The sequence below is a fragment of the Panthera pardus genome, unplaced genomic scaffold (assembly GCF_024362965.1).
Source record: "Panthera pardus isolate Hobbes unplaced genomic scaffold, ASM2436296v1 HiC_scaffold_20, whole genome shotgun sequence".
In the NCBI taxonomy this organism is placed as follows: domain Eukaryota; kingdom Metazoa; phylum Chordata; class Mammalia; order Carnivora; family Felidae; genus Panthera; species Panthera pardus.
In genome coordinates this window covers 2,538,540-2,561,680 of record NW_026526766.1, presented here as the reverse complement: position 1 = coordinate 2,561,680, position 23,141 = coordinate 2,538,540, and the positions used below count along the sequence as shown (strand labels likewise).

At 49.7% G+C, this 23,141-nt stretch overlaps 1 protein-coding gene and 1 long non-coding RNA gene across 5 annotated transcripts in view; both read right to left on the bottom strand.

Moving 5' to 3' along the window:
* Window positions 1-10,387: 10,387 nt before the first annotated feature.
* LOC109275543 (uncharacterized) lies at window positions 10,388-17,956 on the bottom strand. 2 transcript variants are annotated; one of them, XR_008424106.1, is made up of 3 exons: window positions 14,946-17,956; window positions 12,222-12,407; window positions 10,388-11,293 (listed from the first exon to the last, which is right to left on the bottom strand). It is a non-coding gene; the product is annotated as an uncharacterized LOC109275543 (long non-coding RNA). The 2 variants fall into 2 exon arrangements; XR_002084227.2 differs by having other exon boundaries at window positions 16,985-17,956.
* Window positions 17,957-18,639: 683 nt separating this feature from the next.
* Window positions 18,640-23,141, bottom strand: part of SPIN1 (spindlin 1) — a 76,409-nt gene continuing 71,907 nt past the window's right edge. For all 3 annotated transcript variants that reach the window (XM_053907715.1, XM_053907714.1, XM_053907716.1), the window contains exon 6: window positions 18,640-22,126. In XM_053907715.1, coding sequence (XP_053763690.1) covers window positions 21,927-22,126 — 200 coding nt within the window. In that variant the 3' untranslated portion in view covers window positions 18,640-21,926. The remainder of the gene's footprint in view (window positions 22,127-23,141) is intronic.

Below are 23,141 nucleotides of genomic sequence, written 5' to 3'. Positions count from 1 at the left end.
CCAACAAAACCACTGTGGCTTACCTTCCTGGTTTCACTTTTGTGCACAGATCGTGAGCTTTTCATTCTGTTTCTCTAGCGGTTATAGGTTTACTAGGATTTCCTAGTTTATTCAGTGAGTTTTATTTTATTTTTCTAGAAAACCGCCCATTTTGTCTAAGGGCCTCATTCAGAGACATCCAATTGTTCATACTCTTCCCTTGAAACTAAAAATACCTATTTTGTCCATAATTGGGTCTTTTAAAAATCGTTTGCGGCTTCTCCCTTCTCATGCGTGTCCTCCCTCACTCCGGCTACGTGGCTCAGTGCTATCTATCCACACCTGCGTCCATCTCTCTGCTTCCCTCGGGCTTATCTTCGTGTATATTTATCAGTTTTCAATCATTATTCTTTCATAGATGGATTTAAGGCCGTGTCAATTCCCACTGAACGTCCATTGAAAGTTTTTAAGATCATCCCATAAATTTTGATGGGCAATTTTTGTTAAATTCAAAATATGCTGTAATTTTTACTATGGATTCTTCTTCAACTCGTTTGATATTTAGAAAGATGGTTTTACTATCCAGGGTTGGTGCCTCTGTTTACGGATTCATAATTTCATCACACTGTGGTCAGAGCAAGGGGTCTGCATGATGCAGCCTGTGGGGGATCTGCTGGGGTTTATCTGCATGCCTGCCACCTGGCTGGTGTGTGTAATGGCACCAAGTGTGCTTAGAAAACAAGGACACATTACCCCGTTTGGCACAGGGGTCTACACTCACCAACTGTTATGATTCAGACCTCATCTGCCGGTATTCATTTCTGTCTCACTAATCTCCCAGAAGCACGTCTCATTTTTCCAGCTGTCAACCTCCTCGTCATGCCGTGTACCATCTTTGATGAACTCTGAGCGCGTGCGTGGTTAAGATGATCCTGCATGCCTCATAGGTTTCTCCTTTGCGTCAGCAAGTAGCAGTCATGACTTTATTCGTTGTTCTATTCTTGTTGATGCTTTTAACCTTAAGGGAGGCTGATGTTCACACAGCTGTGCCACCCCTTTCTGGAGAGTATCAGCCTGTTTTATCTTGTTACATTAAACTCCTTTTTCATGACACGGTGTGCAAGCAGGAAGGAACCTGGACTTCTTCCTCCAGCCTTAGGACCTTTCACTTCTCGACGATGGGCTCAGCCTCCTTGCATGTGTGGCAATCACCACAGACCAAGATTTATTTCCACCGTCTTCGTTGTGCTACAAACGGTCTGCCACTTACCAGTGGTTTCAACAAGTATTTACAATAGGAAATACTCTTATTCCTGCTTTTCTGAAAAGATTCTCTTCTCCCTCCTTCTGGAATGATCTGGGCAGGTAAGCGGTCTGCGTTTCGCTTCCAAGCTTTCACTCTTCTGTTTTGACCGTTCTGCTGCTGGTTTATTGATCTGATTACCTTGTCTGGGTCTGACTGTGCTTCATCAGCCTAAGGTTCCAGCTCTCCCAGAGTCTGGAGAATTCTGAGCCACCGACTGAGAAGTCAGCCCCGCACCCACACCCCACACGCTCTTCTTTCAGAACCGCTGAGGGACATGTCCCGTGTCCCATCCATGGACACCCACCCCCACCCCAGATGTCTCAGACCTGCCGTCCAGTTCACTGTCTCTCCCCAGACGTCCACTCTACTAACAATTTCACCGGATGCTTATTTCCGTGACTGTATCTGCCACGTCCAGAATCTTATTTCTTTAGTTCAGATCTGCCCACTATGTCTTCAGTGTCTTACTCTGCTAAATCCTTTAAACCTACTTATTTAACAAACTGCTCAGAGCAGTAGTTTGTTCCAGCCTTCCGTGAACGTGAGCAATGACCATGATGGATTATTTTATGATCTCATTTAGACAGTTTCTGATCCAATTTCTCCCCTTTCTGGCACATGCCAACTCTCCCCCAGGGCAGAGCCTGTCTTGGCAAGTTTCAGGGTGAGGCTGTTCACACTGGGGAGTCCTGGGGGCCGTGTGTGGAGTCAGACCTGTCACCGCTCTCTTTTCTCTGGGGTTGGTGCTCCAGACATTCCCATGCCCGATGCCAGCTTTCCAGTAACTCCTCATCCCAGGTTGCTGGTGTAAAGCTTGGGGTATGACAGCTGACGGGTCACCTATGTCCTCAGGACCAGGAAGGACACTACCGTGAATCTGGGCTGGGGCGCACACCTCCTGCCAGCCCGGTGCCATCTCAGCTGTTGTCCCTCGGCTCTCCACGTGAGCCCGTAGGCTCCACTCAGTGAGTGCGGCTGCAGCTTTTATCCTCCCCAGGGCCCATCGCAGACCTTTTAAAACTAGAGACACAGTTCATTGACCATAAAGTCCACCCCGCAGTAGTGTGATTCCGTGGGCTGGCTGTGCAACCATGATCACTGTGTACTTTCATTTGTCTCCAGGGTCTCCAAGGAACCCCAACCAAGCTCCCAGTCTCTGAGGCTCTGCCGGTTCCAGGCCGTTCCAGAAACAGAAGCACAGGACACGCATGTGGCCCCTGGTCTGGCTTCTCTCACACTTTGCGACGTTTCAAGATTCATCCCCGTGGTGGCCAGTACCCCTAGGTCACCCCTCTTGCGGCTGCACACCAGTCACTGTGTAGACAGGCCACACTGCTCGCGCATCAGCTGACGGACACAGGGGCTGGTCCACTTCTTGGCCCCTGCAAACATACTCTGACCGCAGCTGAACGGACGGACGTGATGCGAACACAAGTTTCACTTCTGCTGGGCTGACACCTGTTGGGGCAGGATGCTGGGTCTCACAGGGACTCCTCTGCGGAGGCCTCACCCCCTGCAGACTGGCAGCAGCGAATGAGGCTCGCCGCCCCCACGTCCACACCAAGTCGTGTCGTTTTGAGCCATGCCAACGTGGCATGTGTGAAACAAGCGTGAATATGCTGTGTTGAGTAAGTTTCCCCCTCTCATCACCACAGCGCAATGTGAGCGCAGCGCCAAGGACATGCAGTCACAACCCCTCATCATGCATGTGGCTGCGTGTCCCTCGGGGCTATGGCGTGAGCGCTACATCTGTGGAGGTGAGGGACGTGGGACCACCACGTGTGTGGTGTGACCTTGGGCAAGTTACCTCCTGGCTCTCTGCCTTAGTTTCCACATCTGTGAAAGAGAAGGTAGCGTCTGCTATAAAGACTTCGTGAGAAAATATGCAATGTGTCTGGAAAAGTAACCGGCAAATAGTAAGATATTCTGTTTTCTTTGTTCTTATAACATTGACTGGTACTGTTGAGCTCCCACAAGTGACGGTGACTCTGTTTGTCACAGCAGAGACCACAGTGACCCAGCCAAGTGCCCACGACCCAGGGACACCCCTGTAAGACCGCCAGCTGGGTGCAGGCCCGAGGGAGGCCCTCATACGTCTGTGCTTGACCTCTGGTTGTGACGTTCCAGGCTCTGACTGCTGACCATGAAGTGTGGGGTGCACACTCACCCCACAGCATTCCCAGGGCCTGAGGCTGGCCAGCAGGCTGCCCAGAAAAGACGCTCAGGGGAAGGGCCTTTCCACAGCTCTGTCTTCAGGCCCCGGCTTCTTCCTACTAGGCTGTGCCCTCCAAGTGGAGGCTACCTGTCCTCCAGGCCCGGTGACTGCTTTCTAAGCAGCCACATGGTCACTAGTTAACGTGGTTGGTGAGGTAGTGTCCATCTTGGTGACTGCCGCAGTTTTACTCCACAGAGGCTCCCCCACCCAGCCCCAGGGGGTGGGTTCCAGTGTTCTGGCAGATTGGAGGCCCAGCCTCCCCACCCTCACCCACAAGCCGTTTCAGCCTCCAGGAGTCTCACTCGACTGGCCTGACAACAGCTCTGGAGGCTGGCCGCCTCCCCAGGTCTCCCGATTCTCTGGGGGCCCCTCGTCTACACACCCGGCCACTCCCAGAATGGCAGCTGCCCCTGCAGCTGGTGAGAAATGCTCGCAACAGACCCACTGAATCCGAACATGCACTTCCTACCTCCAGGAGCGTTGTGTGCAGCACCCCCTAGTGTCCAGAGCACCCCTGGACACACACACTGTCTCAACAGAGGCCTAGTTGGAAACAATCCATTCTCTGGGTGCCTGGCCCCAATCTGCGCATCTCAGCCTGCACTCTGTCCTCCTCCTCACTGGCCTGCTCTTCCTCCACCTGTGTTCTCACCCCCCAGTCCTCAGAGACAGGCCCTCACCACACGTACACACACACACTCACCCGTGCACACTCACCTACCCATGCTCACACACTCATTCATTCACCTGCTCATGCACATGCACACAGACACATACACATGCACATTTAAACACATGGTTGCATATATCTTGTACACATGCACACTCGAGTGAGCACATACACCTGTCCTCAATCTCTGGGACTGGCAAAGAACAGGAAAAATCACGACTGATTCTAACGTGCATCGACTGTACAACCTGGGGGTAAAAGACACCATCCCGTCTTCAGAGAGAGATCAGAACTTTCCAGGCTGTCTGTTCGAGCTTGTTTTGTAAATATGTACTTAAGACACAGTGACAGCTGACGAGAGTCAGCTGCATGGACAGTGACGGTCATCAGGTTACAATGAACAGGCAAGCGTGAGCACATGCATAGGACAGAAACCAACCCCTGCACTGCCCTCCACAGGTGGATGTCCCCAACTGGACAGACCCTTGACCTCAGGCGTGCACTTCTTCACTGGCAAGAGGTGCCCCCCTGCCTCTGTCTCTGTAAACCATGAACACAGGACACGCGCTCACACAAGTCCGGCCAGCGGCTGGGCCAGCAAAGGGCAGGTGGGCAGAAGCAGACACGCCTAGGGTCAGGCCCTCATGGTGGATGCTCCCTGAGGCCCAAGTCCTGTGGGGGCACCGCCACTGTCACCTTGCCCTGAAGGTAGGCATCCTGGGGGGTCTTTCCCACAACTGCCACAGGTAGGCCCTGGGATATCAAAGGTTTCCCAAGGGACTCATACACTGCTCAGACCCAAACACAGCTAGGTCAGGGGCTGAACGGCACAGATGGGGTTCCATTTCCTCCACGCCCTGAATGGGGCTTGCACTGTTGTTTGCTCTGGGTCTGATGCTGTGCCTGACAGAGCCATGGAGCCCTCGGCACGAGTCTGCCTCCACGTGGACAATCCCAGAGGGAAGTAAGGAATAGGTGGCAACGAGACCATTCTTCACAGTGGGGCTGGGACCCTGGGAGCCCAGCCTCGGGTGGTCTCAGGGCTCAAGGTCATCTGGGGCGCAGCCAGTGGGCAGGCGGGGGTGGCCCTGAGCTGGCCTGCTCCCCAGGCATTGAGAATGCACTGCCTCTGCTGCAGGTGGCCACCGGGACCGTCCCCCAGGGTCGTGTCTGCACAGGGTCCCTGCTGGCTCACGGTCAGAAACGGTGGGGGGGAGGGGGGAGGGTCTCTTACGTCACAGAATAAGGCCCCTTCGTGCCTGAACCGAAGCCCCTGGAAAAGTCTGGCCGAACCGAAGGGGAGAAACGGGAAGGAGACAGATGCCTGCCTTTTGAAGGCGTGGAGTTTACCACACACACCAGCGAGTATGTGAGGCCCGCCTGTGCAGCTCCAGAACAGCAAGGAGACAGACGACCGCCAGCTACTGCCAGTGCCTCACCTGCACGGGCCACCACAGCCGCTCTGAGCCGCACGCCACAAGGTCGGTAATGCCCAAACAGAGCCACGACATTCGTCAGCCCCGGGCAGGGTCCCGGAAGTCAGTGTGGCCACTGCACTGGGCATGCCCCACTCATCACAGAAGGTTCTGGGGCAGAGCCCTATGTCAGGCGCTCAGAGAAAGACCCTCCCCGCGGGTCCGGGTCTCCTACAAGACATTCTGGGGGCCCACCGCCACCTGGGAGTCACCGTGAGATTCCCAGCGGGAACACACGGCGCCGCAGCGAGACTTCACCCGTGCGGGCGGCCGTGACGACTCCCTGGGCTGGGGGCTTGCACGGTGGAATCACGCTTCTCAGCTCTGCAGGCTGAGGTCCAGAGAGAGTGTGACCTCTTCCAGGTTCAGGGATGGCGACCTCTGTCCCCGCATGGTGCGTGGGCAAGAGCGCTCCCTGGAGCCCCTCTCAGGAGGACACTAATTCTTTAGGGGCTCCGGCCTTGAGAGGTAACCCCGCACAGGCCGCACTGGTCACCATCGGATATGACCTAAGGTGGACGGACGGCCCGCTCCTCCCCGGGGCCTTACTCTGTCCAGGGCTAGAGACACGTCTGTGCGCAGAGACACAGTCGGCTCGGCGACACCAGCCACGTCCGCGTCCCGCACGGCGTCCCCCTGCCCCCAACCCAAGGGAGACCATCAGCTCAGGGACGCCGGCCACGTCCCCGTCCCGCACACGGTTGTCCCCCTGCCCGAAACCCAAGGCCAGAGCAGCCAGCAGGTCAGGGCTGAGGCTCCCGCAGGAGGCCGTCCGCAGGCGACACGCGGCGGCCGTGCGTGACACGCAGCCTCCTCCCCCGCGGTCTCCGCCAAAACCGGAGCGCCAGGCTGGTCTCTCCAGGTTCGCGACCACACGGCCGAACCGCTTTCAGCCGAGACAGACACTCACTCAGAGACACACGGCCAAGTCCGGGGTCTTCACGGCAACCGCCGAGCAGCCGTATCACGGAGGACTCCGGAGACGCCGGGTAGCAAAGGCGGAAGGCGGACGGCGGCGTCGCCTCACAAGCGCTCTTCCGCAGCGCCGCCCGCGGCGAGCTCGCTCGCGGCGCCGCGGGCCCTCGGCCACCACCTGCCTGACGCCCCCCGAGGGCACTCGAGGAGGCGGGCGCGGCGGCCTGGCAGGTTCCAGCGGGACCGAAGGTCGGAAGGTCGCAGCCGCGCCAGCAGCCGGGCCGCCGCCCCGGCCCAAGATGGCGGCTCCCGGAGGACAAAGGCCGGCCCCGCCCCCGCCCCCGCCCCGTGAGCAGCGCGTGCCGTGCCTCGTGCCTCCGCGGGGCCACGAGGGGAAGCCGGCCGCCGGGACCCCCGCCCCCGCCCGTGGCTCGCGGCCCCGCAGCGCGTCTCCTCACCGTCTCTCTCACCCGCGGTGCCACGGGCCTGTCCTGGGGTTCTCTCGTGACGAGAGAGGGTGTCCCCGGCCCACGCGGCCGCGGGAGGACAGCACGGCCGAGAAGCCTGCCCCTGTGGCGGGGGTGACGGGGGTCCCGAGGATCTAACTGCAGACCCTTCCCTCACCCCGAAACGCCCGCGCCCACCAGCAGGTGCTCCCCCTTCCCAGCGCAGCCCTTCGGCCCAGAGTCCGCTCTCCGTCTCCTTTTCCGTCCTCGAGCCCTTACACAGAAACGGAATCACCCGGTAAGTGGTCGTTCCCACCTGCTCCTCTCAGGTTTCGTGTTTCTGAGGCTCCTCCAGCCACATCCTGCCGTCCCCGAGCAGGGCTCCACCCCACGACAGGCCACGCTGCCCCCCTGCACAGTGGCCACCGGAAAGCTGCCCCACGTCCACCCTGGGGCTGCTGTAAATGCCAATACCGGTTCGCGTGTTTTCTGTAGACGGGTCGGTCCTCACGGGTACGCCCCTAGGAACTAGGGTCTCAGCTTTGTGACTTTTTAGCAAGCGGCGACGCTGTCCTTCCCACGTTCAACCCATCACCGCCTGTCCTGCACAGGACAGCTGTCCCAGCAGAAGCGGCAACCCCACTCTCTTCTGCTTTTCCCCAGGGACCGAGGACGCTGAGCACCTCTTTCCGGTGCTCGCACGCCTTCTTTAGAGGAGCGTCGGACTCAACTCCTTCCCATCTTCACTTGGGCCGTCTTGTTAGCGTTCCTTCTAGATTCTGGATACCGATCCTTTTATCGACATGATCCGCCAACACTTCTCCCAGTCTGTAGCTTCTCTCATTCACAGTGGCTCAGGATACAACTTTTTGGCTTTGGTGACATCTAACGTGTCAGCCCGGCCTTTTATGGATTCGCTTTTGGGGGGCAGTATAGGAGAAATCTCTGCGAACCCAGGGTCATGAAGACTCTCACCTAGGATTTCTTCCGAGTTTTCCAGTGTTAGCCCTTACATTCAGGTTTGTCCATGGGGCACTCTGAGTTAGTATTTGTATACAGTAAAGGGCCAAACTACATCCTTCCGCATGTGGGTATCAAATTTTTCCAGCTTCATGTACTCCTCTTCTCCCTGTTGAGCTGCCTTGGTGCCTCTGAGGAAAGTCAACTTACCGTGAATGTTAAGTGCTGATTTCAGGATTCTCATTTGTAATTCCAGAGAGAGACTGATCTAGACAGATCCTTATACCACTAACACACTATTTTAATTATGGTACATTTACAGGAAGCTCTGAAATCAGGAAGAACTTTATCCAATTTTGTTTTCACTATTCCTTTGGGAATATTGGGAGGCTTTTGTATGTCCCTACAAATTTTAGGGTCAGCTTAATTTCTGCAACAAAGCCTGCAGGGATTCTCAGAACGATCTCCATATTAATAACCAATGAGTCTTCCAACCCACGAACATGAAATCCCTAATGTTTGCAGTCTTCAGTGTACGATCTTGTATTAAATTTATTCCCAAGTACTTTAATCTTTTTGATGTTGTATGGATAGAATTAATTTCATTTCAGAAAGTTCACTAGTATATAGGAAAACGTGGTTGACATCTACATGTAGATCTAGGTTTCCATCATGTTGAATTCATTAGCCCTTAAGATTTTTCACAGAATCATGTCATCTGCAATAAAAACAACTTTTTCTTCCTTTTCTCTCTGGATGCTCACTATTTTGTTCTCACTGGACTCCAGTACAATGTTGAGTAGAAAGGATGAGCGTGGATGCCCTTGACGTTCCTGATCCTACGAGAAACACAGTCATTCTGCCATCACTGGGTGCGATGTTAGCTGTAGATTTTTTTGTTTTTAAGATTTTATTTTTAAGTGATCTCTACGGCCAACTTGGGACTTGAACTCACAACACTGAGATCAAGAGTAGCACGCTCCGGGGAATGAGCCAGCCAGGTGCCCCAGCTGTAGATTTCTTATGGAGGCTCTTTATCAGGCTGAGAAAATTCCCTCCTTTCCCACATTTTTTGTTTTTATTATGAATGGGTATTACATTTTGTCAAATGCTTTTTTCCCACCTGTTGAGCTGACTTGTGCCTTCTGTCTTCTGTTAATATGATGGAATGAATACATCTGGTTTCTGATATTAAAACTCACTTGGTCATGTACCTTAACCATTCTATACAGGGACACCTTGTTTATAGCTCTTCACAAGTACTGCTTTTTTTTAAGATCAAAGGTTTGTGGCAACCCCGCATCGGAGGTCTATCGGCATTTTCAACAGCATCTACTCACTTCTTATGTGTGCAGCACATTTTGGTAATTCTTACAGTATTTCAACCTTCATTATTATTATATTTGTTATGGCTATCTGGGATTAGTGATTAGAACTCCCTGAAAACCTCAGATAATGGTTAGCATTTTTAGCAGTATTTTTAAATAAGGTATGTACCTATTTTTAGACATAATGCTATTTCACACTAACAGATTACAGTGTAAACGTAACTTTTATATGTACTGGGAAACCAAAAAATTCATTTGATTCGCTTTATTGTGATATTGGCTTCATTAGAGTGGTCTGGAAAGAAACCTGCAGTATCTCAGAGATGTGCCTGTGTGTCACTAGAGTTGATGAAGTTTCTGTAGCTATACTCAGAATTCATGAAGGATACCGGTCCACAATATTCTCATTACGTTTTTGTCTCGCTCTACTATCAAGGTAATAGGAGCCTCAGAGCACACAGCTAGTAAGTATACCTCTCTTCTATTTTCTAAATCTGTGAAAAGATTGGCATGATTTCTTCTGTCAACATTTGGTGGCATTCACCAGTGAAGCCATCTGGCCCTTGGCTTTGTTTCAATTTGTTAAAAGCCTACTAAAACCTTCCATTTCTTCTTGACTACATCTTGGTAGCTTGTGTCTAAGATTTTTCCATCTCATTTGACTTGTCCAGTGTGTTGGCATGAAGTTGTACACAGCATTTATTTACAACCCTAACTTCTGTAAGGTTGTTAGTAATGTCCCCTCTTTCGTTCTTGGTAATGGCAATTCATGTCTTCTCTGTCACTGTAGCTCAAAGTATGCCAAACTTGTGGATCTTTTTGAAGACCCAGCTATTGGTTTCGTTGATTCTTCCGCATTGTTTTTGTTTCCTATTTCACGGATTTCCACACTAATCTTTATTCTTTCCTTCTGTTTCCTTTGGACTTCTGTTGCTTCTCTTTTTCTAATTTTTTTAAGGTAGAATCTTAGACTATTGATTTAAAATCTCTTTAACAGAGTATTTGCAGCTATAAATTTCTAAGCATGGTGTAGCTGCATCTCATAGATTTTTGAGGTACCGTGTTGTGATTAACGCTTACTAGGAAGTAATAATCAATTTATAAACACTTCTTTGATGATCACTTGTTATAGTTTTTGCTATAGTCAAACTCCCTTCCAGGAGGGTAGCAAGGAATTTAATATAAAACATAAGATTGTTATAGCTGACTAATTCAACTCTGTATCGCATATACTGGAAAGTCACATTAAGCATATTATGATCTCTCTTTCTCTGCACAGTCCAGGAAGCAGGCTGGTGTGAGCTCTCTGGAGAGTAAACATGGATGCACTGGGTACTATGCCGTTGCACACACACACCCAAGTCATAACTGGGATGGTCTGTGGGTTGAGTTCCACCCTCTTACGGACAAACATCAATTCTGTGAAACACACAGATAAGGTGGTTACTCACAGAAATTCCAAGGGTAGATGACAAATGCACTGTGATAAATACTATTATTTTGTTCCTATAATAAAGTAGTTGTTTCTTATAATAAATAATACATATCTTCCAAAGTCATAAGGCAACATCAATCCATTTTCCAGGGTTATGTTAACACAAGGATGCAAGAGCATCTGCGAATAAAAATCATTCTGGTGTGGGGTTCCTTCTGACCGGCCATTCAGGTTTTCTTCCTGCGTTGCTCTAAAACTCAGCAGTTAGGCTTTCAGGAAGAGAACAGAGCTGATCTAGAAGGCAGTTTTGTTTCAGATGGAGCCATCAATATCATTAGGGTGCCGATGCCGGAGGGTGGTTCTCCATCCAGAAGGCCAACAGCAGACCAGGGCCGCCTGGCTGAGGTCACAGGGGAACCCACAGCCTGGCTCATGGACGGCTTAACACAGGAATGCCACAAGCCGATAATCTGAGCAACCGCGGAAAGCATTCGCAACTTGAGCCATTTCCAGAGTTCCAACGTCCTTTAAGAATAAGATTCTTGTATTGATGTAAAACGTAATCTGGAGGTTAAAAACAGAGGAAGAGTCAGGTCACAGTCATTAGAGACATAAAAGCATTGCCTCATCATCCCAGAGATACAGCTCTGCGAATACTAAAAAACCAAACCCGTGACTTTTAAGTGGCCCTGAGACCCATGATGGCAAGTCTCCAACATGAATGTGCATCAAATTATTCTGTGTTTCAGGAGTTTTCTTAGACTGCAGTTTCCTGGGCCCTGATGTCTGTGCACTTGTGAAGTCCAGGGATCTGCATTTTCACTATGCCTCACCCAGACCTCCTCACACTGTGATCGGGAACACTGGACCCAGGTGGGTTAGCATCTCCTTCTTGCTGATCATTTTTAATGATCATTCACTTCTGATGATTAACAACATCTACGTACAGTAAATTCCTATATCTTGGGTCTTGAACCCGTCTGCCTCAGAGGAGTCCACAGCTTAAAGCACCATGTCAGACACTAAGGCAAAAGCACATAAAAGCCACTTTTCACAGACGGGAAGGTAGCAACTAAGTTTTCTGGAAGGGCTTATTTGGGGTTGTGACGACCATTTTAATGGCCTTCATAAGTATGTTCAGTGCTGACAGCCTAAGGGACACAGTGGCCTGAGGGAGGCCGAGCAGCCACCGGGGCAGGTGGATCTCCCACCTTCTGTCTCTGTGCCCCGCTGACCACACGGCCATCTTCCCAGGGACTACACTCACACTGGCTACCGGCCTGGGCCGTGCCGCAGACGTCGCAGCACCAACACAAAGGTGGCCCGGGACGCCCACCACGATGTTATGGGAATGCTGGCCGGTGGCCAGATCCCCTGAAAGAGAATGGGACAGCTGGGGAGCTTCCCAATTCCAACACGGTCTCAGCTGAGCACTCGGCCGACCAGAGCAGGGAGCACTAAGGGTGGTATCCCGGGTGAGCCTGGGACGCACCTGTTCCGAGCATTCTGTCCAACACTCACAGGTGCCCCAGTGCTGCATGAACGACTTTCCTTCTTCCAGCAAAGTGCTTCCGTCTATGTCCCACTGGGAGGATTTTCTTCTCAAGTCACTCGAACCCAGAACTGTTTCAAAGGATACTCTAGATAGTACTTCCCAGGGAACTAGGTCTTAACCCATCTGAAAACATTCAAGACACAAGATTCTTAAAATCTTGCCTTTAAACATCATAAGAAACAAATCAAGCGCAAAACTGAATTAACATGATCCTTAAAAAGGATCCCAAAAAAAGACATGACAATTTTACCTTATTTACAGACACTATATTTTCACAAAGTGCAGAGGAATTCTGGTAGTATGTTTAGTTAGTAATAAAAGGAACTTCATTTTCTTGGAAAAATTAACAACTAGTCTCAGAACAAAGCAGATGATTATGATGACCTCTAAAATCAATTTCAAAAACTTTCTAATTTACCTTTAGTTCAGGGCTGAACTGGCATGTAAACTACTAAGTAAAACCTACAATTCCTTCCAGAGTATCAGGAAAACATCAAAGTGCCTTGGTTTTCAAAAGTCCCATTTTCTTTCTTCAAAACACTTAAATGTTTTTGAAATCCACCAAATTGAACAATATCCCATCAGAAGGGGAAGGCTGGTCTTTTTTCCAAAGGAGTGGAGGTAACCCCACGGAGCCCTGCTAACTCAGCAGCTGCCATCAGGATGGGTGTCCAGCCGAAATCACACAGCTCTTCACCCCACGGCCAGCTCAGTGTGGCAACTACATAAACTACTGATAAACAGGGAAAGCACAAGACACATACTTTTAGGATGTTTCGAATAACGTAGACACGGAAACTAGGAAAAAGGGTTCGGACTTTTCTGATGGTAAACGGGAAATGGCAGGACAGCTCTCTGGGATCCACACTGAAGCTGCAGGGGTGTGCACGTGCCCTGGGAGGCGGCCAGTAGAAGGCCCGGGCCTTGGCCCTGCTCCAGCGGCCCTGGTGGACTCCGCACTCTGAATGCTCGCTCGCATGGCTGCTGGACAACTGGGAACAGTGCAAACCCAGAACACGCGGCAATCTGCGCTTTGCATTGTGTCCCATGCCGCTCTCTGGTTGCACAGAGAAGTAAACTGCCCCAGCGACAGCCAGAGGACAAGAGCTCCTCCGGGAGCACAGCGCAGCAGGGAGGACACTGGTTAGTAACAAATGCTGTCATGACCCCGGGCTCATCGGCCAGCACCCTGACATAATGGGGTGCGAGGCAGCTCGCTGACCAGGTGATCAGCGGACAGCCTGATGCAGGGATCCTCAGGGCAGGCATGAGCTTGACCACTGTGCACACAACACTGTCACTTACTGATGACGCATTTTTGCAAACACTGATCATCTTTCCTGAGTGCTTTAAAGAAAGGGGAAATTGTAGTATTATTCTGGATAAACAAATGAGAAGTTTGGAGGTTAAAATAAACCATATAGGGAGAGATGCTGGGGCTCAGAGACGTTTTCAAACAGAGAAAAGAGACCAGACCCCAAACCCTGCCAGGCTGGTCTCCTGGGGCCTTGTAAACTGGCCCCGTGAAGGCCAGGCACCACACTTTGCATTTCCCCCAATCACAGCACCATGTAACCACACACACTGGCATGTCTTAATCACAGACCAGTGACCACAAGGTTTAGGAGCAGTTTTGGTCAACTGCCCCTTGGGGGTCACAGCTCTGGGATGGTGGCAACCACACCCATGTCATCTGGAAGAAAAGCCATCTCCCGTGGCACTGCTTAAAAATTCACAACTAAAGGATGGGGGACTTTCAGACTAAGTAAGTATACCCGTTTTGTTCCTTATGCAGTTGTTGGTATATGTCCACATTTACACAACAGACTAGAGAAAACGTACGCTTTTGCCACTGAACAGCATTAAAGCTCAATTAGGTCAGAACTAACTTGCTTCTAAGTTGTAATAAAGATTCGCAGGGCAGCAACGTTTGAAATGCCCGTCTTAAGAAGTTCAATTAAACCCTCTCCTCCAGATGGAGACCCGCAAGTTCTAAAACATTCCAGTATCTGCTTCCTCAGGACAAGAATGTGCTCTTGGAGCCCGCACTCCGCGGAAGATGCAGGTACGCACCAGCCTCCAGTCTCTCCTCTGAGTATCTTGCTGGCTATTTCTTTGGGGCGCACATTAAAACGGAGTAAAAATCTGTGATACTTTAAGTAACACAACCAGCTTCCCTTAGACCAACGCTAATCATCCACACCAGAAACTTAATGATGGAAATCAAAAACTAAGGTGAGTTTTAACACCTGCAAATTTTTCTTCCCCTAGAAACCTGATCAACTTTTTAAAACTCCAGTTTGGGGAGGTGGGGGCAATTTCAGATTATAGTAGAAAGGAGAAGCAAAGCGGAGATGAAATTCACGGTGCATCAGGCCCAACTCTGGGTGGACGAGGCAAGGATCACCATGCCTCCACCCTACCCCTGCACAGCACAGCTACTCTTCCCGGGACATCTAAAGAACACGGCATCCCTGTGTGGCTGCAGGACGCTCTGGAAGAAGACCTGCTTTCTACATTACAACCAACCGGGCCGCCAATGGACAATGAACCACCACCACACCACGTTTCTCGAAGCAGGAAGGACCCCCACGACCGGGTCCTGCACAGCAGGGTGTAGAGGACCCCCCACGACGACGCTGAGAACACAAGCAGACTCACGTGCGTCCCTTTATTCACAAAGGTCAGAGTCACAGTCTACTTCTCCATCACGATCAAACAGAAACTGTAGAACACCCCGCTGACACGTCAACAGTGCTTTACGACAACGTGTGGGGATACTGGGAGATGCCAGTGTTCTGGAGAAAGTACCAATGAGAACCTCCCTGCTGACATCACAGGACCCAGAAAGCGTGAGCGGAACTCAACAAAGGAGAGCGGAACATGGCAAGGCCTGAGGGACAAAGCCATCTGTGTGAGGCAGGCCCTGCACGACTCAGTGCATCCCCTCCGCGTCAGGCTCCAGTCTGCACTGCGCTGGACACAGGCGCATCTACAGGGAGTCAGGCAGGGCTCCCACTCACACATGAGAGCAAGGGAAGGGGTGAGCTGACGTGCCCAAGTGCGCCCAGGGAGGCAGCTGCCACACCTAGAGCTCTGCGATTCCCCGCCTTCCAGGGCATGAAATTTACCCGCCCTTTTATATTGAAAGAGAACATTAGGGCCACTTTAAAAATAATCAGTCTGTCAAAAGTAATGCCCTGCCGGAGCACCTGGGTGGCTCAGCTGATTGAGTGTCTGACTCTTGATTTTGGCTCAGGTCATGATCCCAGGGTCATAAGATCGAGCCCTGCATCAGGCTCTGTGCTGAGTGTCGAGCCAGCTTGGGATTCCTTCTCTCCCTCTCCCTCTCTCTGCCCCACTTGCTCTCTACAATTAAAAAATAATAAAATAAAAAACAATGCCCTGCCAATAAGATTTATTTTCCTTGTTAGAAAGCCCACCCAAATTTGAATATAGGGCTATGGGCTGCACTGTGTCCCCTGAACCACCAGCTGGAGCCCTGACCCCCAGGACCTCAGAATGGGACTGCATTAAATGAGTTTATATGGGAGGTACCTGACCCAGTGTGACCAGTGTCCTTATAAGCAGAGGAGATCAGGACAGATACACATGGAGGGACAACCCCGTGAGGGCACGGGAGGAAGACAGTATCTACACTCCAGGACACAGGCCTCAGGGGAAGCCGGCCCCACCCACGCCTGCATCCCAGACTTCCAGCCACCAGCACAAGGACAGGGTCTGTGGTTTAAATGCCCCTGTCCCATCTGGCATCTGCTGCAGCCACCTGAGTCAATGAACACACCAGCATGCAGTGTCCTTGCAAACACTCCCTTCAGGGGCCCACCACATGCGTGATGACTCAGAGCACGACCCTTGTAAAAACAATCACTCAGTAAAACAGAGAGAGGGCCAGTGAGGACAGCTGACACACATTAGTATCCTTTTGAACGTGTGTGAGTCAAGCAAAGGGACACCCGGTAACAGGTGTCAGTCTCCCCTCCAGCTGCAGGACAACACAGACCATGGGTTCCATCCCCTCCAATCTTCCAGTCCCTAATGCCTGCTCCCCTGAGGGCTGTTCTGAAGAGGACACAAACCCAGGGCTTGAGACAACTGGACCTTAGCCTTACAGGACAACCCAAAGCTACATTTGCTAAAATAAGGTCCCCATACATGACACGCAGAGTCCCCAGTGAAGAACCACCTCTAGGGACAGAGCCACTCTGCAACTCCCTGGTGGGGACACCCAGCCCATGTCACGTGTATACACACACACACACACACACACACACACACACACACACACACTCCTGGGCAGAAGCTACCAGATTGCGCACACACCCTTCAGAACACAAATTCAAGGCAAAGCTCTAGAGCCACTTTCGCAGTCTACACCCCAAAGTCCATTCAGAGCGCAAACTTCAACCTGGACCCCTCAGCAGCTCTACGTTAGCACTGACGTTTGTGGAAGGCCTGAGTCTGTCCTGTTCACATTGTACCTGCCACAGCTCTTCCAACTCACAGACAGCTTGGAAGTTACGTGCATGTCTGATCCAGTGAAGGGCCCTGGGTAGTTGATGCGCTGTTTTGGGCCATGCTCCAGGAGCACCCAAGTCCAGAGCACAGACTGAAGGTGATGGAGGACAGGGGTAAGAGGCGGCGGGATGCGCCCACATTGCAGTCAGCAGCCTACTCACCCAACGGGAACGGCCAGCACAAAAACGAAACGCGAGCCAGTGCCCGCACTCCAGTGTCACTGTCGCCTGGACTGGCAGGGATCAACGCACCACCTGGTCCAGCATCCTCGCATAAAAACTAAGCAGAAAGAATGCAAGGTCAATTTTAGGCAAAATGATGTGCCAAGGCAATAACCCTAAAAGCTGAGTCAACTAAGCTGAAGGGTTTCACAGTGAGTAAGAGGGCAGACAGAGACCATCTGACAAAGTCCACAGAAATAACTCAAAGACTCACTCACCTAATTCTCTGAGACTCGGCAGCCTAAGACCGTACAAACATATGACACAGAACAAACCAATTACTGTAAAAATTAGGTGTGAGGTTGTGGTGTTCTGTGGGCATAAGAAATGCAGCTTTTGTAAGAATATGAATGTAATGACGTATTTAAAATATCTTTAACTATAAAATAGTTTCTACAATCTCGAGAGGGAAATTTATATTTCTTCAGCATAATTGGAAAATAAGAAAACACTTCCTGCCCTCACTTAGGAAGCAAGGGTACAAAACTAGCCACAGAGATGGCTGGACTTTGGGTCCTTCAGATCCCTGCACTGAGGCTGGTGATCCTCCTGGACCAGACACGTGGCCTCCACGCCCTCCTCATCGGCACCACGGAGAAAAGGTGTGCCTCCCCTCCCCCCATCAGAAGTCTCACACGGCAATGGCCAAGGACTTCAGAGCATCTGTCACGCTTTACTCACCGCCAGCGCCGTGGCCATGCCGAGAGCAGTCAAACCAGCAGGCCCACCCATGATTCTCCAAGCCGTGCAGACCCGCTTGCTGGCCTATAGACGGCAGCCAGCGACCATCAACTTCTGATGAGACTTGCTGTCATTTGTAGGGAAAACACTTCCCGAGCTGCACGTGCAGTAGCACAAAAAGGCTGAGGTGTGGCAGGAGGAAGACTCGAGATCCGGCCTCCGGTGGGGGTGGGCGGGCGCCTCCACCCAGCGGGGGGGGGGGGGGGGGGGGGGGGGGCATTCCTGCAGCCAACTCTGGCAGTGAGAAGGTGGCCTGTCCCACCCCAGCCTTAATCACAAGATCCTTTGGCCCAACTCAATAGGGAAACAGCAAAAAACAAATGTGATTACAGACACATTGTGAATCTACTTTCTTCCTGATTATAATCGCCCAGAAGATAAAACACAACACGCACCCGTCCCGGCCATTAGGCCATTACCTATGTGCTTCCTCGTCCCTGCTGTCAAGACATGGGGCTTTCCTCCTACAGACTGAAGTTGGTACTGAAGTATTAACAGCATTACAGGCAATATACAAAGCAGAACTAGATGTGAAAGTATAAAATACATATTATTTAATTCTATTTAAAACAATTCAGTTTAAAATTTTATGATAAATTTTCTCATTAACGGCGAATCACAAACTTGAATATTTTGGACTAGTGAATGTATTTGGGATATTGATCACTGCCCCTCTCCCCTCGGGAATTACTGAGTGTTACCATTCAAGTAAAAGTCGGACTTCTTTCTGTCTCTGCATATATCTGACATTTACACGTGGTGAAAGGATCTTAAAGTAAAACTTTAAAAACTTTTTCAGAAGCAGGTTTAACACATCACATTTTGCTTATGAGCACAAAATTTACAGTCAGAAGTTGCACATAAAGGGTTTATTTTAAATGTTTTAAGGATAGGATAGAGTTACATCATAATTATAAAAATTACTTACAGAATTAACAGATTTATATTGTTTATACTTCTAAATGCAGAGAACAGGGAACTGTCTACACATTGTATAAAATAAAATTAAAATTAAAAATGAATTCAAGCTTGAAAGATGAGGTCATTTACCTAATTTTAAAATGCGAACACGAAGACCTCTGAACTATACACATTCGTTCAAACTGCACTAACGGTGGAAAATACAAAAAGCGCAGCATTTCCAAGGAACCACAGACATTTCAACCATAATTATTTTCTGTTATAATAATTGTTCCTGTTTTGTCTTTGGAGAACTTTCTTTTTTTTTTTTCTTTTTTTTTTTTTTTTTTAAGACAATCAGCTTAAGAATGTTTTCAGGCACTACAATTTGTGACAATCAGAACAGTCTTCTAATGGGTCCACAGCGTTCAGAGATTCAAGCCCAATGCACTTCGGGGTTTGGCACGTAAAACAATAATAGGAATGAACTCTGGCTTAGAAGTAACTGTGAGAGTTTCAAGAATGCACAGTCCCTTCAAATGCTGCACGACAGACAGGGCTGGAAAATCACCTTCTGCTGGCACTACACTGCTTCACCAGTGCATCTGTATCCTACGACCACTACAACAGCACAGGAAGCAAATATACAGACAGCTGAAAACAAATAAAAACAAAGATAGAAAACAAAAAACCTAAATATCTCTCACATGCAAGTTCAGTTAGTTACATTGAACATCCTACTTAGAATAGAGCATGCAAAAAAGGATGGTCTGCGCTTAAGGTTCTCCTCTGAAGCTTCACGTGGCAGCCAGACGTCACACGCACACGACACAAGAACACTACAGCAGGTCAGTGAGGAAGGCCAGGACATTTTATACAGGTTCAGGTCTTGTGCGGTCACAAGTCCCGTGATAATTTTGGAAACTAATGTTGGGCTCCCAGAACAAGGAACCAACATCCCAATACCAGGAAAAGGCAAGCAATGCATGCAGATCGGAAACGTGAGCCTAAAACGAAGCCTGAAATCCCGGGCAAAGGAGTGGGATCAGTCACCACAGAAGTGGGAGTTAAGCCGCCGAAAGAAAAGAGAATGGGGCAAATAAAAGAAAACAACAAAAAACCCCTTCCCCTTCCTTCCGCCCTAACGGCAATACATGGAACGCTGACTAAAATGAGGACGCCAATCACGTGTCACATTCGTCTGGAGAGCGGCAGACCGTGTGGTACTGAAGGTGCTAAGGGTACTTGCAGAAAAACCACAAAGCAAGTCAGTAAGTGATGCCGGAGACGCCTCCACGGACCCGCCCCGCCGGATGCTGCCAGAGGACACCGGTTCTGCAGCCCAACGCCTCTGTGCCGCGCTCACGCCGCGCACACGCCGGCCGCACCCACCCTCCGGGCACACTTGTCCACTGGCGCTCGGGGAGCCGGGCTCAGCCTTGAGATTCACATGCAGGGACTCTTAGAAGAGCCACCAGGAAAAGAGGTGACAGACGTGCAGCAGGACACCTGTCCGAGCAGGAGGAGCGTCTGAGACCAGGCACTCGGCCGCCGCCCGAGGTGAGGCGCGGCGCGCCACACACCGCGGACACCGGGCGCTGCACCAGAATGGGGTGCAGGGCTACCATCCAACAGCGCGACGGCACGCGGACTTCCCGAAGGCAAAAGCGGGGGCCACACGAACCACACGTGGGGAGGCCTTGAGGTACAGGATCTCCAACGCTGAGGCCACGTGGCCTTCTCGTACTGGACTGACAACACATGCACTCAACCTTCTGCCCAAAATGCAGGGAAGGTTTCCAACCTCCGCAGGAGACTGGTGTCACGTACTGCCTCTCTCCTAGCTGCCGAACCATCAGGGCTCATCCGACACAAGGCGACAGATGGCCATGCCGCCACTACCCCCACTTCTGCAGTTCTACTTCGGTTAAAACAACCTTGCGGGAATAAGCCACAGAAGCTGGTGCGGTGACGGACCCTGACGTGGTAGGGCCCACAGGACGGGGAGCGTCCACATCCACAGCACACCGGGGGCAAGACCGTAACAGCACCACAGAAGGTGTCAGGGGACTGAAGCTGTCATCTGTCTAGATGTTCTTTGTGGGGAAAAGCCGGGGGGGAAAGCCTTCTGACCACAATCACGTATCAGTAAGAACGGTAATAAAAAAAAGTGTCCCAGAGAACTTGTTGGAAGGTAGCAATGCCATTCTTCAACTTGAACTTCTAATACGAAACCACTAGGTTCTTCCAGGAACTTACCACATACACACAAACCACTGACGCACTGCTGCCTCTCAAATCCATGTACTAGAATGCAGACTGCGGACTCGTACAAATAACAGACCAGATGTGCCGTCCAAAATACGCCTGCATCACACTGTGTGGACCAAGTACCTGGGCTTTGCTTTAAAAAAAAAAAAAAAAAAAAAAAGTACAGTAAAAAATGTAAACAAAAATTTACAAAGCTTAGAATTAAAGGCAGCTTTTTACCCAGATTCCTGTTTTGTTAAATCCTAATGTGGGTCCAGCAACTGCTCACCAATGATTCATGTTTGGACTCACAGTTTAAAGCCTCCAGACTGAAAAGGTGTCTGAACTTCTGACTTTGAAAACAAGCTGAACATCCCTGTGTCTCCTGTGCCCACATTTAATTTTAAATAAGCAGCAGTAATATGCTAAGTATGACTGACTTCGGACAAGTACTCCTGTTAAACTGGAGAATATTATTTACCCCCCGCCCCAATCCACAAAGAAATGACTGCCAATTAAGTGTATGTGTGCGCACGCACAGATCTATGTGTGTGTATATATTACATATGTACACACACAGATATAGATAGGTAGATATAGATACATACATATCTCAAAAAAGGCAATAACAAAAATACCAAACTATGCTTGCATTGTGGCGGCAGAGTCGGAGAGCGCAACAGTGGCGGGGAAGTGGGGAAGATCTACTACAGTTTGAAATGACTATGGGGCTAGCCTAACTTGTACCAAACTTGCCTGTTAACTCCCCTCCAGACAGACAGACTTCTTTTAAGAGGAAGGAGTTCCTTACACAAAATGCTTTGTGTTCACATGAATTTGTACTATTCGGAACAAAACCAGTTCTGCTGGCAGAGATTGTGGGTTCGCAGGGACATTTAAGCTTTCATTAAACTGGAAAGCAATCAAGTCTTTATGTCTACAAATTATACATTTAATAGTTCCACAAATTTGGCGAAGTCCATGATGCCATCTAGGACGTTTTCACCAAATCGTACACGTAGATATGGAAGTCGTCATCAAACTTGATGAAGTAGACGGACGGTTTGGCCTCCACTTGGTGGATGACCATGCCAGTCCTTTTAGAGCCGTCCTCTTTGGCATATTCCACTTGTTTGCCTACCAGGCTGTCCACAACTTCTCCTGGTTCCCTTTCTGCTGGAGGAGAATCATCTGCAGTAAACAGGGGAGGAAAAAGAATTTGAAGTCAATTTTTCAGTATGTACCAACTCACAGGTCTATTTTAATAATAATTTTTTTTAATTTAACATTCCCCCCACTTTCTTACACCATACACAAAAATAAACTCGAAATGGATGAAACACTTAAATGCAAGACAGGAAGCCATCAAAATCCTAGAGGAGAAAGCAGGCAAAAACCTCTGTGACCTTGGCTGCAGCAACTTCTTACTCAACAGGTCTCTGGAGGTAAGGGAAACAAAAGCAAAAATGAACTATGTGGACCTCATCAAGATAAAAATCTTTTCCACGGCAAAGGAAACAATCAGCAAAACTAAAAGGCAACCAATGAAATGCAAGAAGATATTTGCAAATGACATATCAGATAAAGACTTGGTCTGTAAAGACCAAAATCTATAAAGAACTTACCAAACTCAACACCCAAAAAACAAATAATCCAGTGAAGAAATGGGCAAAAGACACGAATAGACACTTCTCCAAAGAAGACATCCAGATGGCTAACAGACACATGAAAAAATGCTCAACATCACTCATTGCTCATCATCAGGGAAATCTCATCAAAACCATGACGAGATACTACTCACACCTGTCAGAATGGCTAACATAAACTCAGGAAACAACATGTTGGCGAGGATGTGGAGAAAGAGAAACCCTTTCGCACTGCTGGTGGGAATGCAAATTGGTGCAGCCACTCTGGAGAATAGTATGGAGGTTCCTCAAAAAATTAAAAATAGAACTACCCTATGATCCAGCAATTGCACTACTAGGTATTTATCCAAGGGATACAGGTGTGCTGTTTTGAAGGGGTACATGCACCCCAATGTTTATAGCAGTGCTATCAACAATAGCCAAAGTATGGAAAGAGCCCAAATGTCCATCAATGGATGAATAGATAAAAAAGATGTGGCGTGTGTGTGTGTGTGTGTATACACAGACACACACACACACACACACACACACACACACACAAACGGAGTATTAGTCAGCAA